The sequence below is a fragment of the Pollicipes pollicipes genome, unplaced genomic scaffold, assembly GCF_011947565.3.
Source record: "Pollicipes pollicipes isolate AB1234 unplaced genomic scaffold, Ppol_2.1 Scaffold_5724;HRSCAF=6776_pilon_pilon_pilon, whole genome shotgun sequence".
In the NCBI taxonomy this organism is placed as follows: Eukaryota; Metazoa; Arthropoda; class Thecostraca; order Pollicipedomorpha; family Pollicipedidae; genus Pollicipes; species Pollicipes pollicipes.
Window position 1 is genome coordinate 16,085,529 of NW_023596746.1, and position 17,112 is coordinate 16,102,640.

At 47.9% G+C, this 17,112-nt stretch overlaps 1 protein-coding gene across 5 annotated transcripts; it reads left to right on the plus strand.

Annotated features, from left to right (window-relative positions):
- The first annotated feature begins 2,642 nt into the window (after positions 1–2,642).
- Positions 2,643–8,917, plus strand: DCTN3-p24 (Dynactin 3, p24 subunit). Of its 5 annotated transcripts, none has more exons than XM_037227625.1 (5): positions 2,643–2,664; positions 5,263–5,382; positions 6,382–6,466; positions 6,779–6,949; positions 8,345–8,917. In XM_037227625.1, exons 2-5 carry the CDS (start codon positions 5,296–5,298, stop codon positions 8,533–8,535), a joined length of 534 nt encoding a protein of 177 aa, XP_037083520.1. In that variant the 5' UTR covers positions 2,643–2,664; positions 5,263–5,295; the 3' UTR covers positions 8,536–8,917. The 5 variants fall into 5 exon arrangements, with proteins under 5 accessions (XP_037083520.1, XP_037083519.1, XP_037083518.1 ...); XM_037227624.1 differs by lacking the exon at positions 2,643–2,664 and adding an exon at positions 2,914–2,983; XM_037227623.1 differs by lacking the exon at positions 2,643–2,664 and adding an exon at positions 3,100–3,213.
- The last annotated feature ends 8,195 nt before the right edge of the window (positions 8,918–17,112 follow it).

Here is a 17,112-nt window from a genome sequence, read left to right on the forward strand (position 1 = left end):
AGGACCTACATGCCCACTTGCGGGAGCATTACGATCGTTAAAGAGCATTCCACGGTGCCCCACATTTATTTGCATTTGTTCGGAGGGCACTGCGCTGTTGTTGGGGACCTTCTTGTTAAGCGTGCCGAGGCGCTGTTGTCAATCATGGGCCCTTCCACGGATTCTTTCCATTCGCCAGCAAGACTCTGTGAGCTATAGCCGGAGTTTCATATCTTAACCTGCCGGGGTATTCTCGATTGCTTAAGGGCCCTTTACGTGGTCTCGGTTAACTTAGCGACACACTTGCGGTATGCTCATTAGGCCCTCTACATTGGTCTAGGCTGTTTCCAATTATCTGTATCTTGCTTAGTGCCCTACACTTTCGTCGGAGGCCCATCTGATGGTCTGATTGAGCACACTCAGTCGTTCGGGGACCCTCCACACTGGGTCTTGGGTACTTTTTCCTGAATGGGGGGCCCTACGTTCTTGTGGCGGGGCCAATCTGTTAACCTGCTCGGGGACATTTGATCGTTCGGGGGCCCTCTACATTGGGCCTCAGGCACGTGCTATTTGAATGGGCCCTACGCACTTGCCGGGGGCGCCCTCTGTTCGCCCCCTCGGCCTCACTGGATTGCTCGGAGGACCTACACATTGGTTCTTGGTGCTTGAATTTAGGGCCTTCTGCTCCCATCGGAGTCGTCTGATGGCCTGTTTGGGCACGCTCTATCTTTCTGGGGCCCTCCACGCCGGGTTGTGGGTGCTTCTTATTTGCATGGAGGGCATTACGCTCCCGTCGGGGCCCCCTCTCATAAAGTGCTCGAACCCATTTGATCCATGGGGTACCTCTACATCTGATTTTTGGGTATTTCCTTCTTGAATGAAGGGCTCTCTGCTTTTCTCGAGCGTCCTATCTGCTAAGTTGCTCTGGCGCGCTCGATTTTTTGGGGCCCTCTACATAGTGTCTTGGGTACTTCCTTTCTGAATTGAGGGCCCTACGCACATGTCGGGGACCCTATCTGTTCTCCGCTTTGGCCACACTGGATTGTTTGGACCGTTTATATTGGGTCTTGGTGCTTGAATTTAGGGCCCTGCACTCCTGTCTGGGCCACCTGATAATCTGCTCGGGTACACGCAATCCTTCGGGGGCCCCGCCGCACTAGGTTCTAGCTAATTCTTATTTCAATGGAGGGCCTTCCACTCTTGTCGGGCCCGTTCTGATAAGCTGCTCGGGCACATTCCATCATTCTGAGGCATTTACATGGGTCTTCGGTGCTTTCCAGTTAAATGGAGGGCCCTACGCTCTTGTTGGGAGCCCTTTCTGTTAGTCTGTTTGGAGCACACTCGATCATTCGGGGCCCCTTCATTGGGTCTTGAGTACTTCCTATTTCAATAGAGGGTCCTACGCTCTTGACGAGGTCCATGTTGTTAACCTGCTCTAACGCACTGGATCATTTGGGGTCCTCTGCATTGGGTCTTGAATACTTTCTATTTGAATGAACGGCCCTACGCCCTTTTTGGGAACTTTATCTGTTAACCTGCTCAGGCACACTCGATCATTCGGGGGCCCTCTACATTGGGTCTTGGGCACTTCCTATTTGAATGGAGGGCCCCACGCTCTTGATGGGCGCCTATATGTTAACCCGCACGGGCGCGCTCGATCGTTCGGAGCCCTGCGCCTTGCGTCGTGAGGATTTCTTAGTTGAATGGATGGCCCTGTGTGCTTTCCGGGCCCCATCTATTAAGCTGCTCGGGCCGGCCGCGGACGCAGAGGTGGGGGGGGGGGGGGGGGGGGAGGCGCCGGACCATGCCCCGTGGACCATGCCGAGGAGGCCTTAAGACTCCGAAGAGGCCCATAAGCGGCCGAACGGACGCAGTTATCTTACAACAAAAACACAATAAAATTGCATGCCTTTGAGCCTACAGACCAGGAAGCTGTCTGAAAAAGTGTTGCTTGGGGGAAATCTTGGGGCTCATTGCGCCGTCTAAAGTCATTGCGCTGTTGGTTGCCTGGCCCTGTATGTCCATTTTCCGGGTCAATATGATCGCTAAGGACCTTTCCACGTTGCCTTGATGCCTTTGCATTTTATCGTAGGACCCAATGTGCTGTTAGGACGCTATCTGCCTCCATACCTGAACACTGTTGATCGATCAGATTTTCCTGCACGGATTCTTCCCATTTTCCCAAAAGGCTCTTCACACTTTTCCGGGGTCCCATACGCCGGGGCACACTCAGCTGCTTAGGGGCCCTTCATATAAGTCTCGGGTTCTTTCCACTTGCTTGGAGGGCTTTGTGCGGTCTCTAGGGCCCTTATAAGGTAAGACACGGGGCACTCGATGCTCAGGGGCCCTCTGCTTTGATCGAGAGCTCTCTCCCTTTGATCTCACTTGCAGAGGAATCTTTACTCTTATCGAGGCTCGTGTTGTTATCCTGCCCGTGCACTCTTGATCGCACGGGGGTATTAATTCATGGTCTTGGATAATTCTCCTTTGCTCGAGGGTCCTGTGCTATGGCCGGGGCCTTACATGTCAGCCTGCCGGGGCACTACCGATCGTTTAGGGGCTCGCCACGTCCGTCTTGGGTGCTTTTTGCTTGCCCTGAGGGCTTTATTGTTGTTGACGGAAACACTTGTTCCTTGTTCCTCGCTAATGCACTGCACAACACACGTATTCTACACATGAAAACAGGTACTGTCTTGATCGACCTTAAGTAATCAAGCAACGACATATCGAGAAGGACATTGATTTAACAGAGAAAAGGCATTGTCTACAGCGGTCTTTGCTACATTAAACTCTAACAATAGCCACGAGTGAGCTTTTTTTCATCCTATCTGATGCTCGCCGCAATACCTTCAAATGTGAAATATTCCCACTAAAGTTGTACCCTCCATGACGTCACAGAGGGACTTTACTGAGGTGTGCACTGGTCGGCACGGCACCACCTGTTATACATCGCCTTGTATATATCCCTATACTCACCACGGCCTTGCAGTTGCGGAGATTGATGGTGAGGGGTGTGGGGGAGGCGCCATTTGTGGGCATTATGCGGGATATGAAGCTATATGGAGGTGTTAGAGGAATAAACAAGTGTCTGGCGCATGTACTGAGAGCAATATCATACGGTTTGCCTGCTAGGTTTAGCTTATACAGATCGTATTACTGGGTGGAGGGACCACGCCCGCGGTACCTACGAACTGCAAGGAAAACATTGTTTTGAGCCGGTTTTACCAGATGCAGGCACGTTGAAAACAACTGGATAATTTTAAGTTAGGTTCATTTTCACTTTTATATAATGTTGTCTGTGGTGTTGTATGCTCCTTGAGTATTGCCTGAATGAAGTATTAATAGATCATGGCAGCATTAATAATATAGGGTAAGGCCATGCATTGCATGATAAATGGTGTATGTGTGCATTGTCAGCATTCAGGCTGGCCTTCAAAAAGTAGCTGCTGCACAGTACACTACAATATCAGTGGCTGAGTCACACACTCACACACAATTCATTGTAGGTCAAAGTGGGATGAATTTCATATTATTTTTAGATAAGGCAGTAGTAAGGACATTTTGCCTTCTAGGGAAACCAGGAGAATGGTGATATAGATACATCAAGATTTTGGTAACTTGCCTATTGAAATGAATAGCAGATGTAAATGCAAAATCTCCTCTTGGTGATCCTGCTTTTCAGGTTTGTTTTTGCAACAGTGAGCCATGGTTTTCCCAGCTCAGAAGCATTTATGGGAGATGATCCAGGAACAATTGTCAGTCACTACTATGGTATGGTGGATATCTAGATAAGAATAAGAATGGGCTAAAAGAAACATGTACATGCAAACATTTTCTAGTAAACAAGCATCAAACATTATGCTTCATTCAAACAGGTGAAGAGTCCAAGTAAACAGGCATCAAACATCACACATCGATCCTACATGAAAGCGATTTCAACTAATGAGGCGTCAGGCATTGCACAACACATTGGATGTCAGTTACTGAATGAGGCTTCAAGTGGATGCCTGCTTGCTTGAATTTATTTACATATACACATTTTTGCATGCTTATATCTGTAGTCAGATATGCAGGGTGTCTTAGTAACTGCTGGCAACTGCTCCTTGTTTAGCCCCCTAAATGTGGGTCACCTGTAAAAATGATGGCTGAAAGGTCTTTTTAAGTTTTTGCCTGCAATTGGTTTTGATAAGAGCATGTCATAAAGATCTCCACACATATATCTTCATGTTGTGTTTTTTTCTATGAGGAGCAAGGCTATTGCTGCTGTCTTGTCCATGTGTGTTATGTTTCTTGCAAAAGCAATGACAATTTAAGTAGTTTCAAAGTATTGTATAGAAAATATGTTCAGTTTGTTTGTGTGCAAGTATCTTCACAGCATAACTGGTGCCCCAAACCATGAGTACTGTGCTTTGTGCCCTTGAGCACTGTGAGGTACAAAATATTTGTGCACTGAAAATGTCACTGTGATGTTTTCTCCTGCAACACATGTTTAGCATAACATGTCTTTGTGCCCCCATGTTCAGGCTTTTCTATCCTTCATGAGACAGCTTATGAATGAACATAATCTTTTTGTCTGCAAATTGTTGTAATCTGATAGGTGTCATGACCCTGCACAAGACCCCTCAGCTTATGTTTAGTGAGCTAAAATGCTTTGGAAGCTGTACAGTAAGTGGGGTTAGGCTGGGTGTCAGAAATTGTTGGCTGACATGGTCTGGAAATTTTAGATTGGGTTAAGTCAGGTTGGGTACCAGTAATAAATTGTGAATGCTCTCAAAATTGAGCATGCACAGAGAAGGGGAAGGGCAACATCAGGTAAACTTAACTTTTTCCATGCATCACTACATGATTAAAGCTTGCTTTGTTGCATGCGTGCGTGCGTGCATGCATGCGTGCGTGTGAGAAACATGTTTTGCTGTGCTGTACATGGTTTTTGGTTCCTTGTTTTGGACAACTTCTGCATAAATGAAACCTGTTGCCTGCAATGCCCCATGCTAGCCCAGCCACCTAGAGAGCACACCATTGCTGTATGCTACCAATTTTTTATGATGCCTCATTGCAGTCATTTTGGTTTGTTCTCTTGTTCTTTCAGGGCTTTGAGAGGCATGTTAACAATCTTTATCATAGAACATATTGCCATTTTCTTTTCTTTAGGAAGTAATATGTGCATTGTGTTTTTCAATCACTCATTTGTCCTCAGAAATGGTAGCATGAATTTGAGCTTAACCTTGGACTGTAAGTACTATAACAGTTCAACATGCAAATGTATTTGATCTTTGTTTTCAGACATATAGAAAAAGCACTTCGGAGCAGCTGGAAATGTCTGGGAAGTTTTTGGAAGAACGTGTATTTGGCCTGGAGGATAAAGTCTTTGGTGATTTAGACAAGAATGACCAGTACACAAAGGTAAGATGATTTGCACAATGCCTTGGGGCAGAGGATTTTTTCAGTATTTGATCAACATATCAATGAGGTGAAAGTAGTATGAAACTTTTTCAGGCTGTTCAGGCTGATGGCAATGAGAGGACGAGGCATTCTCTTGGGTGGTGGTAGATATAAGTAATGATCAAGGGAGTTCATATGAAGTAACATATTTTACTGTCATGCTGCTCATGCAATCTGGTGTCCATCCTGCCACAGAATGAAGTATGTTTTAAGGTGTGTTTAGGCATGCAGAGTTCAGCCATTGAGACTCCAACAGTTAAAACGTCCAGTGTCGCTGCATCACACGTTCAGAACGTAAGAAAAGCATCCAATGAGCGTGGAACTCAAGGAGGAACTCACAAGGTAGGAGGAACTCACAATGTCCAAGCTCTCAGCATGGAAGAAAATGTAGCATAAAAAGTTAAAAATATATGGTATTTGCTTCCTGCTTAGATTTACATCAAATCAAAGGCATGTATACATTTATGAGGCCATTGGTTTGCAGAATGGAATGATTATATGCAGAGTGGCAATTGATGTCAATAGCTGATTTCAGCAAATGATTCCGTCCTTGAATCAAAGTTAGGAGGTGGCATCGACTGGTTTTAATGCAACAATTTCCTTGCATGGAGCATCTTAGGCATGATGTTGCATCATGAATAAATTGATGTTGGCGGGTCACAGGCTTTCTCATGGTGCAGAACCTATCATGGGACATAATGCATCAGGTGCTTTAAGTGGTTCGTGCTGACCATGTTCGACGGTACTTATCACATGATAAAGGGTCGAACGCTGGGTTGACTAAGCCATCTGTTGGTAAAAGAGGGATGTGGTAATGTGCCATCTAGCGGTACGATTTGAAAAAAATGCGCATTGCTGTGCCATCGAGCGGCAGGTACCAAAACTCATGTTCGACATGGCCGTTCGATGTTCTAAACATTAAACGCTGTGGATTTGGACATGTCCGTTTCTAAACCACAGGCGACGGACGTGATCCTCGGATTCAACAACCGCCTAGGCAACGTGCTCGGAGACTACGAGCGTGCCGTAATGATCATGAAGAGGCGTAAGTTTCTGGGATGGGCTGATTTACACACTGGTCAGTTCATTTAGGCGAAATGTCTGTCTCCCCTGGTTGTCGTGAAATATTGTGCGCAGTGTCGTGCCTTCCGCATTGTTTTTTTTCTTTCCAAAGGACTGTTACACAATTAGTCAATCTGCTGCGTTGTGAGGCTAAATCATGATCTTACATGTGCGTCTGGCCTGGTGTCACTGATGTCCGTGGCGGTGATGCGCGTGCAGCGGCTCCGCGCGACTGTGTGGTGTTGGCTGGGTACGGGGCCTGACCGGCGCGCGCCCTCTGTCTTCGCCGGCGCAGTGGACGAGCTCGAGTCGTACCTGGACCCTCTGTACGGCGAGCAGCTGACCACCACGCCTGCCAGCCGCGCTGCTGAGCTGCTCGGTACCCAGGCGCAGATCCGTCAGCTGGCCCAGCAGCTAGAGGCTGTGCAGCAGCTGCTGCCGCTTCTCGACAGCGAGCACATCAAAGGTGCGGCAGCGGCTGACACTTTGACGTGCCTCGGTGGGGTACCAGCGGTGGCGACGACTGACCCTCGGACACGCCTCGGTGGGGTACCGGCGGTGGCAGCGGCTGACCCTCGTGCCCGCCTCGGTCGGGTACCGGCGGTGGCAGCGGCCGACCCTCGGACACGCCTCGGTGGGGTACCGGCGGTGGCAGCGGCCGACCCTCGTGCCCGCATCGGTCGGGTACCGGCGGTGGCAGCGGCCGACCCTCGGACACGCCTCGGTGGGGTACCGGCGGTGGCAGCGGCCGACCCTCGTGCCCGCATCGGTCGGGTACCGGCGGTGGCAGCGGCCGACCCTCGGACACGCCTCGGTGGGGTACCGGCGGTGGCAGCGGCCGACCCTCGTGCCCGCATCGGTCGGGTACCGGCGGTGGCAGCGGCCGACCCTCGGACACGCCTCGGTGGGGTACCGGCGGTGGCAGCGGCCGACCCTCGTGCCCGCATCGGTCGGGTACCGGCGGTGGCAGCGGCCGACCCTCGGACACGCCTCGGTGGAGTACCAGGGGTGGCAGCGGCTGCCCCTGGGGCCCGCCTCGGTCGGGTACCAGCGGTGGCAGTGTCTTTGTTTGGTCTTAAATCAAAATTTGGTGATAGTTTGATGGCTGGTTGCTTTTTCTTGTCTGTTCGCCGTTCGTAAATCTAGGAGAAGAATGTCGCACTCTCGTCGACTTGACCGTGAAACAAGGCAATGTGCGTGACCTGCGGTGGCTGCAGAACATTGGTGGCTAGCTGTGCAGAATGCTAGGCTTAGCTTTCTGCAAACTACTTGTGGAGTGTGCTGGTCATCCTCCGCTGGGGCTTAAAGAGACTGGGTCGAATAAAATTAGATTTGTGCTTTGAGAGCGAGCAAAAACCTGTGGCTCATGCAATAAGGTTTTTGTTTTCGGTGGTAACCTTTGTAATCGCATAATGGAATCGTAGAATAAAAGCACATCCTATAACGGGGGCAACACGACCACGTACTCACCATTCGCAGTGCCCTTGCTATGGTAAAAATTTTACAGCATTAGTAAAGAGTAAAAAATCATGAAAAAGGACACAGTATCCGAATGTATTCGAAGATTATGTATCCAATGGACATGTGTAACACACAAACTAATTTTCTAGCGCATCTCGTCTGATAAACCGCATGACTTGGTGTTTGTGCTTGGAGTAGTGGCGGAAGCATCATGACCAGTACGTGTGTGTGTGTGTGTGTGTTCTCCGTTGTTTTTTTAGTAAGATCAAAGAGCAAAAATCCGGCCTCGGTCACCACAGGTCCATCGTGTCCGTGTCCGTGTCCGTGTCCGTGTCCGTCCGTCAGGGGCGGTCCGTTTCGCCCCGGTGCCGACCCGTGACGCGGCTCGCGCTGTGCACAGGCGCCGGGGACCTGCGCCAGCGTCTGCAGGCGGTCAGCGAGTGCCACCTGGCGCAGACGGAGCGGCTGGCGCGGCTTCAGGCACGCTCGCAGCAGCTGGCGTGCGCCTACAGTCAAGTGGTGTCCACGCTGGCCGGCACGCTCGTGCAGCTGGAGCACCAGGTGTCGCGTGCGGAGCTGGCGGCCAAGTGATGCGCTGTGAAGGATGCCGGGCTGGGCCGAGCCGAGCCGAGCCGCTCGGCGCCGGCGAGGCAGAGTGTTGGGCGTCATCGGATCGGCGCCGGCACCCGGCAGTGGCGGCCACGGCCGGCGGCAACGCCACACCCTGGGATGGGGGCCAGGCGGGGAGTGACGTGAGACTGAGACAGTCCTCTGAGTGCTGAGTGGTACGGGCGGTCTTAATGGGATCTGAACTGCCCACCCATCGCGGGCATCTATTTATTGTTATGTTGGACCGCTCCACGTGATTGTGTTGTGAGTCTAGCAGATGCTTGACCAGCCGGTGAAAGCTCCTGCGTCCGGCTGCCCGGTCGACAAGTGATGCTACCAAAGTAATACACCAGAACGCGCTTCTCCTTGAGTTTGAACCACTTTCCTCGCAGGGTTGGGGAACTGTGACTCCTCACCATCACCAAAAAGGGAACTACGCTCTTGTGTTGCGCTCTTGCGCCGGGTGTATAGTTACAGAGCATCTTTTGATGAATTGGACGTGTTTGGATGTGCGGCTGAAAGGGCACGCACCCCCCGTGCATAGTAGTGCAGTTTTCCAGTGAATGGGGACATTTGTTTTGTTTTTCTAACATTTTCTCTGCATGATGTTCGGTCTACCGTTTTATTTACCTATATCCCCAAAATGGCTCATAACTTTTGATCTGACACAGGATTTATCTCGTGTGGTGCCCTGTATACCCATTAGCCCTGCATCTTCATAGGATCTGGGGAGTGGAATTTGATCTGCCGGACCGTGTGCGTTTAGTGCAGTGGTTGACGCGTCCGCGTCAACCGCTGCACGACCTGAAAACTAGAGGTACATGGTTGGATTCCCCGCGGTGCCCGCACGTTCTACCAGGGTGAGAGGCAGGCGACGCAACATGGCCTCAGCAGCTGAGTGACACACACACGCACACACAAACACACGTACACGCACACAACGCACGCACACGCACGCACACACGCACACGCGCGTGCATGTGCACAACAAGCATGCACAAGCACGCACGCGACACATTTGCGTGTGTGGACAAGAAATGATGATTTCAGTGAATCTGGGGTTATTGTGGTGAAGCAGCGATTCTCCACGTCTGCAGACATTTTGCGAACCAGCCTTGGGCGAAACCTGATGTTGCAAATGCCAAAGGTGGATGTTTGAGCCATATATACAATATTGCATGCATGCAGAAAAATGAAATGGTGAAATTCATATCACTACATATCCCATGTTCCATTCTGCAAAGTGTGGCAAATGTTTGTAAGATCTAATTGTGACAGGGCTGCACCCAACGACTAAAATTTGGACATCTTTTTGGAATAGTTAATGTACAATCGTTTTATGAACGCCAGGGGCATAGTTTCAGTGTTTGTTTCATGCCGTCATACTGCTAGTTTCGTACTGTTTGCGTACTGCTTAATACTATGTTTGATTTCATGTTACCATGCTATTTCTACTGTTCTGTCAACACATGTCCCTGGCCTGAAAAAGCACCGAACCTACCGGGGAAAGCTCCGAAGTTAGCCATCCGATAGGGTAATAGTGCGAAAATCGTTCACCATGCCCACTTTGGAATACGCTGATGGCACATCCAGTAAGATGAAGGAAAGCAGCCCGATCTTTGGTCATCCCCAGCCATTACAACGCCCAATTCACCACTGAACGTTACAGCACTACCGATGGCTCAGCACTGAGGGCGGTCTCCACTCAAGCTCTACAACCACAAATTCCATCCTCGCCGGCTCCATCTAGCTCAAGTGTCGCACTGATGGAGCCCCACGCCAACCCCGCGGGCACTCCGGAAATGCCAACATTTCCCGTGCTGGTGCGGTTACCGAGGATAAGCTAAGAACGCTGAGACGTGATGTACTTCTGTCCGCATTCAAGAGGGAGCCGCTGGCGGAGTCAAATATCTCAGCAGGATAGAATCAGTCTTTGCATGCGCTGAAGCAGTCGCACATAACGATATTATAAGGAGAGTCACACGAAGGCATGTAAGAATTGTTGGGATATCAGGCCAGAAAAAGAGTGCATCGGTGCACGTCCGATCTAGTTGTTGGTCGATCAGGGAATGTGCAGCTTACATTACCCAGTCTCCATGTGCGCACCCAGGATTTTCTTAGGATACCTTAAATGTTTTAGAAAGTCTCATGTGTCGTTAGGACAACTCAAATATGTTTTACGCTGTTGATGGGGGGGGGGGGGGGGGGATGAGTTGCATAGCGCACTAGATGACAACCATCCGTTAGAATTCGGCGTTGCTGCAGAACTCTTGTTTTGCCCTCGAAATACTCTCCTGACCTGACATAAGAGCCATTGCGGGATAATATTAACCGAAAGGCGATTACGTTTATTGTTTTACATTCACTAATTACATATTTTAAACACACGATTCATTATCATTGAATGCACGAATAACAATCAAGATGGGGAGGTCTGCTGGGCTATCTAGGCGTTCGGTGTGGTCCTGGGGTACTAGCACGTCCTGAATTACGATTCATCGCGCTTCCCCCTGTTTCACGAATCTTCAGTCCCAGCCTGAATCCAGGGCGGTAAACATTTTTCCATAACGGCCCGTATAATCCGTCGCCAAATACATTAAAATGGTACGGGACGCGCGCATGAACGGAATGTCATACTACATCGACGTGCTTTGGGAGCCTGGTCGACTTCAGTTGGTTTGAGGTGACGTTCTAGTGCATTACACTTTTAAAAGGGATGCTCCACATTTTATGGCTTTTCGGACTGAGTTGGACGGTGCAAGATCATTAAGAGCAGATCTCAGCCACACGGTTATTAAGGACTTAACACCGCCCTGTTTGTGAACCTGACGCCCGCGAACATGTGCAGGCTATTACGTGCACAATATTTTGAGGTTAGCCAGTGAGGCATGGCGCCATGGAATGCCACGTGAATACCGCCACCTCATTGACCACGTAGTGCTTGAGGTCAAAATGAAACATGACCAGAGAAGCATTCATGTCTGGCGTGTGTGAGCACGATTTGCGGTATGACCACGCGCCCGGGTGGCCGGTTAACTACCCTTGATTGGGATGGGGTAGGGTCAATTTGACAGTTTGCCGCCGAGATCTCAGAAAGTAAGGAGGCTAGAGAGATCAAATCCACAGGGTGTGTTGATTTGTACATGACATCACTTCTCCCCAAATTTGAGATTCTAGGTCATGACCTTTGCGCCACATAACGTTAAACAAGGTCAAATTCAGGATTGGTATCCGAAGTGCCCCTGGCCTCATGCAACCGCTGTGAACCTAAATACCTGCTCTCAGCAAAATGGTACGGGTGTTCGCTTAAGGTCAGTGACCTTGTTTGACCTTTAGGAGGTCATGGTGACCAAAATCATACACGACTGATTTGATGTTTTGCATTTGATTAAGTGTCGAGGAATAAGCTAGGTGGTATGTTTCCAACAAAACAAAACAAAAAATGTTGACCTGGGTCGTTGAGGCCAGTGACCTGTTCTGACCTTTGAAAACATCATGGAATATGTGTATCACGTGGCTCCTGTCATAACAAGATTCAAAACAAGCGCCAGAAACTATCTCATACAGAAATCTTTCGACTAAGAAAATACGGGCTGCTTCTGACCTTCATTTCTGACCCTGGGTTAATGAAATTTGTTAATTGGAAGTGTTTGAAGGAAACTATTTCAGGGGCGTATGGATTCGTCTAACATTCCGCTGTTGCATCAGGTTGAACGATTCCCCAGAAATTGCGTTCGCTGAAACCAGGGCCTGACTTTGACCTGCCACAGGTCAGTGCTCTTCCGAGTACATCTAAATTTTTGACGCCAAAAGATCCGCTATGTAGCTGTCTACAGCTGTACAAAATTTGGCGCGGCTTTGCTGCGCTGTCCGAAAATCATTCTGGAAAAGCCTTGAGCGGGGTCAAAGTGATCCCCACACGAGCGCGTGTTTTAACGGATGTCATTTGGCGTTCACCCACTTGAATGCGTCGGTGGCAAGTTTTAAATACGACTTTGTTTTTGGTTATTTGGAATACAACTGCTTCTGTCGGAGATGCCCACTTTCGGGACCATGGTGTGAAGGAGAATGGATGATGGTGAGCCAGGACTGTGTGCACCTGGGGACCCGATCACCGAGACTTTGCCCACACAGGTTCCCCTTTCCGGGTGTGTGCAAGGGGCTCAGACGGGGGCCCCAAACAGTGGACAATTTGGCCCATTCGTGGCCGGCACATCTAGCTTTCCCCAGGCAAGCGGTGAGTCGCGAGGATGCAAGATGACGCTAGACAGAGGATCACAGGAACGGATGTTCGAACATGAATCACGTTTTGTGCTACATAATGCAGGAGTCTAGCCATTGTAGTGGTGCGAGTTACGACAGAAATAAGATTGGAAATTAAATAACTATATCAGGGCGCCATAAGCCAGCATGTGAATGCAAGTATAAACGATGAAATAACTGACAAATGTGCAGCAACACCACGAGAAAGGCCAAAACACGATCGCATAACTATATTCAGGTTCAGCAAACACGACCCAGCAAAAACCGCTACTTCTCGGAGCGTGCAAGCACTGCAGCCTAGTCGGCCAGACGGCTACAACGACAATTCTGACAAGCCAGTCTGGCAGCAACTCTGACTTCTTAAAGACATTCCATGACGAGTCAAACGAAGACACATTGAGGAACATGTTGTATTATGTTATATATATATATATATATATATATATATATATATATATATATATATATATATGTGTGTATTCCTCAATACGGACATCGTGTACGCCATCAATACGTCAGTAAACAATGAAATTATGTTGTTTAGAGCAGTCTAACATGTCAAAGCAAACCAATAGCTAAAACAAAGCTTTTTCTCAAACCCTGACGCCTACCTCATCATCTTCAAATGTGGAGCATTCCCGTTAAAACGCGCCCGGGCCGCCGTTTGAATGCAATGTGCTCGGGTGGTTGGGGGGGGGGGGGGGGGGAGTTTGTGGAGGGGTGGGTGGAAGACCTCTGAGACGTCAAAAAGCAAGAGACAAAATACATCAAATTCACAGGATAGCATAGGTGGTGGAATGGCAGAATAGAAAGCACTGTACTCGCTTCTAAAATTTACACACAAAAAATGTTTGAGTCATAACGTTTTGGTCAGCTTTAACCAAACACGGTCAAGCAAGAAATCAGTAACAGAAAGTCCCCCACATCTCTTCAAGCAACCATCGTGGGCCGAGGCGCTTTTTCTAAGCACGAGGTTGCCCAAGTTCATTTCAGGTCAACGAATTTACTGATCTTTGCAAGGGTCAAAATTGACAAACAAAATCGAGATGATTTTGGGATGTAAATTTAAAATCAGCATCAAGAACTGGACCATGCATAAAATCCTTTCCAACAAATGATGATAAGTAATCTCAGGCTAGTGACCCCTGACCTTCGCAGCCAACAGTCAACTTAAGAGACTGTTATCGTCCTTGTGATCAGGAATTCAATGTGACATCAAAATACTCCATGAAGCAAACTTCACAACCAAAAATCTATTTAGTTTTCACCTTGACCTGGCATCCGTAGCTGACCCAATCCCAATGGAATTAGCTGAAATACTAATATCATTTGCGTTGTCTGACAAATCTCTGGGCTGGAAAACATCGCCTGAAATATGTTGTTGCATCACCTTGAAAGCTGCGGCATGAATTGCCTTTGTTGTCAACCGTGGTCTGACTTTGACACGCTAAAGGGCAGTGTCCCCAATAGACATATTGCTTCATTTTACGGTAATTCTTTTGTCGACAGGTATGGCTTTGGAAGAAAAAATAACCATAAATCGCATGGTCTTGTCTGTAATGGGTTAAGGAAACAGGATAATCGTGTACAATTACGGATTCCCCGCTGGATTTGAATTTTTTTTAGATGTTTGCCATGGGGAGAACTGGATCGTGGACGCAAATAACGAAAAATGAACTTAGTTTCGTACTATCGCTTTTCGCTGTTTATATGCCGAAAAATAGCGGGCATTTTGGTGTCCCAGTCTCTTTGAGCAAGGTTGATGAGTTTCGCTAACATGTTGTTTTGGACACGATTAAATTTCTCACATTTGCCTTTTGCTTGAGGATGATAGACTGAAGCGCAAATGCGTCTAATGTTGAAGAATGTGGAAATTTGTTCGACATTTGCGTTACAGAATTCCGTCCCATTGTCATTTCCAATAGCATGGGGGCAAGCATGACGTGGGGTAATATACTCAATAAGAATCTGTGCCACAGTTTCAGCACTTTTTGATTCTGTGGTAAATGGACTGAGGTCAACCAGAAAACACGTCAATTGCGTTAATGATGTACTGATCACCATTATCACTTTGTGGAAGTGGTCCAGAAGTGTCTATTACAATAATTTGGAAAAGGTGTTTCGAAATCTGTGTGTTTTGCAGAAGACGTGTTTTTTCTCAATTTTCGCATGCTACACGTTACGCAAGGTTCCAAATATTGAACTACGTCTCGGTACACGCCAAACCAATAATAACGCTAACAGAGTTTATCATGTGTTTTATCGATGCCTAGATGACCAGCAAAGTATCCTGAATGGGTTTCTTCAATGAGGGGGTTTTGGGGGATGCAAGGGAAGACTAACTTAAGGCAGGAAATGAAGTATACTTATGAGTGTTCGTAACACGGAATATCAAATCGTCCAAGATCGTATAAAGAATGGAGATTTTAGCAGATTTAGGATGTTCTTGACCCGCGAGAATATTACGAATCATCTTGATACCCGCATCATTTTCCTACACTCTTGAAGTCGGCATTGTTTGTCAGAAATTCTCTAAAGTTTTCCAGATGATGCACCTCTCCTCCTGGACATGTCTCTACTTCGGAGTCGAACATAATTTTTGCAATTTTCGCAGAATTTTGAATTAAACTGGGATAATACGAGCACATACCAATGAATGAAGGAACGTCTTTTATATCAGAGGGATATTTCGGGTCTCTAATGTCTTCTGCTTTACCAGAAGCTGGTTTGGTTCCACTTACTGAAACTAGATGACCTAAGTATTTAACTTCCTGCTTCACAAGTTGACGTTTTGACATTTTGAGCTGACATTTTTTATAGCCTGCACTTCGTAGACGTTCAAACAATGTTTCAATGTGGCTTAGATGTTCTTCGGATGTCTTTGGGAAAATCATGATATCGCTGCATTTTTTAAAAATTCCCAGGGAGTTCAACAATTTGCGTTTTATGTAAAACTTTCAGATGGCAAGGGATAGTCCACCGCCGTACGCAGCAGCAAATGTTACCATTCAATAATGCGCAGTCGTACGCATATCAGTGAAACTGATTCTGAAGGCTGATATGTTATTGCTCTGGAATGCTAAGGGAGAGAAACTAATCCTCATGACAATCCTCATGACATCTATGCAATCCTCATGACATTGAGATATCTTGCAACATTTTGCACACATTCATCCCATGGACATTTACTCGCGGCTCAGATGCGCGTCAGCAATTTAACAGGCGCAAGAGTAGCCAGTTGATTCCGATGCGCTCGTCAGGGAAGGGCGTCAATTCAACCTCTAAAATGGAAAAAAGAGGACCGGAAACATGCGCTAATTCTGTCAAATTTTGAGGTAGTCTAGGTCAAATTGCCTGTTGACTTTGGGGCCAAATCAAGGTCAAACTCCGGTGCCGGTAGTGCAGTGGTTAACGCGTCTGCGTTAACCACTGCGCGTCTCGAAAACCAGAGGTGCGAGGTTCCATTTACTGCGGTGCCCGCCCTCCCTGCCAGGGTGAGAAGCAGGCTACGTCATACAGCCTCAGCAGCTGAGTGCGTCCTAAAGCTCCAGTGACGCAAGGTCAAACTCCAGATCGGTATCCAAAGCATCTCTAGATCCCATGCAACCACCTTAACCCTTAATGCCTGTCCTAAGCAACATTTCACTGGTGTTCATTTCAGGTCACACCGGTCGGAACAGCTGCATCGCGCCGATGGAGGAAAGGTTCATATGGGCCCCCTTAGGTTAATGACCTCCTCTAACGTGCAAGAGGTTCAGATAAGATGTCTTTTGACGTCCCTTTGATAACAAATTGGAAAGGAACATCGGAAACTACCCATTACAACATGCTCTTAAGTAAAAAAGCAGCTTGGCTTTGAGCTCGGTTCGACCTTCATACTGGCCCAAGCTCAGTGGAATTGGTCCTAACCCCAACCTCAATTGGCTAATTGCTTCAAAAACTATCTCGAACATTCCTGGCTTGGTTTATAGGGAGTGACATCTTTGGGGCATATTTCAAAAACATACTTTAGTTCAACCTCAGGTTTAGCCACTTCTTATAATAGCACTGGGCAGTGCCACTGCAGCACCATCAAGACATGATAAGGATGTCAATTTTAATTATTTTGATGCCCACATTGTGCTGTCGACACGTTGTAGCAGTACCACAGCTTTTCCCTGCAGTAGCGAACACCGTCGTCATGACAACGACCTTGCGCACGTCCATTGGTGGGAATAAAAGAATGTTTGCGATTGACTCAGTGGGCAATGGCCAGTAACCCAGAAATTGATTGGCCGCAGCCTGAACCAGTGCGTC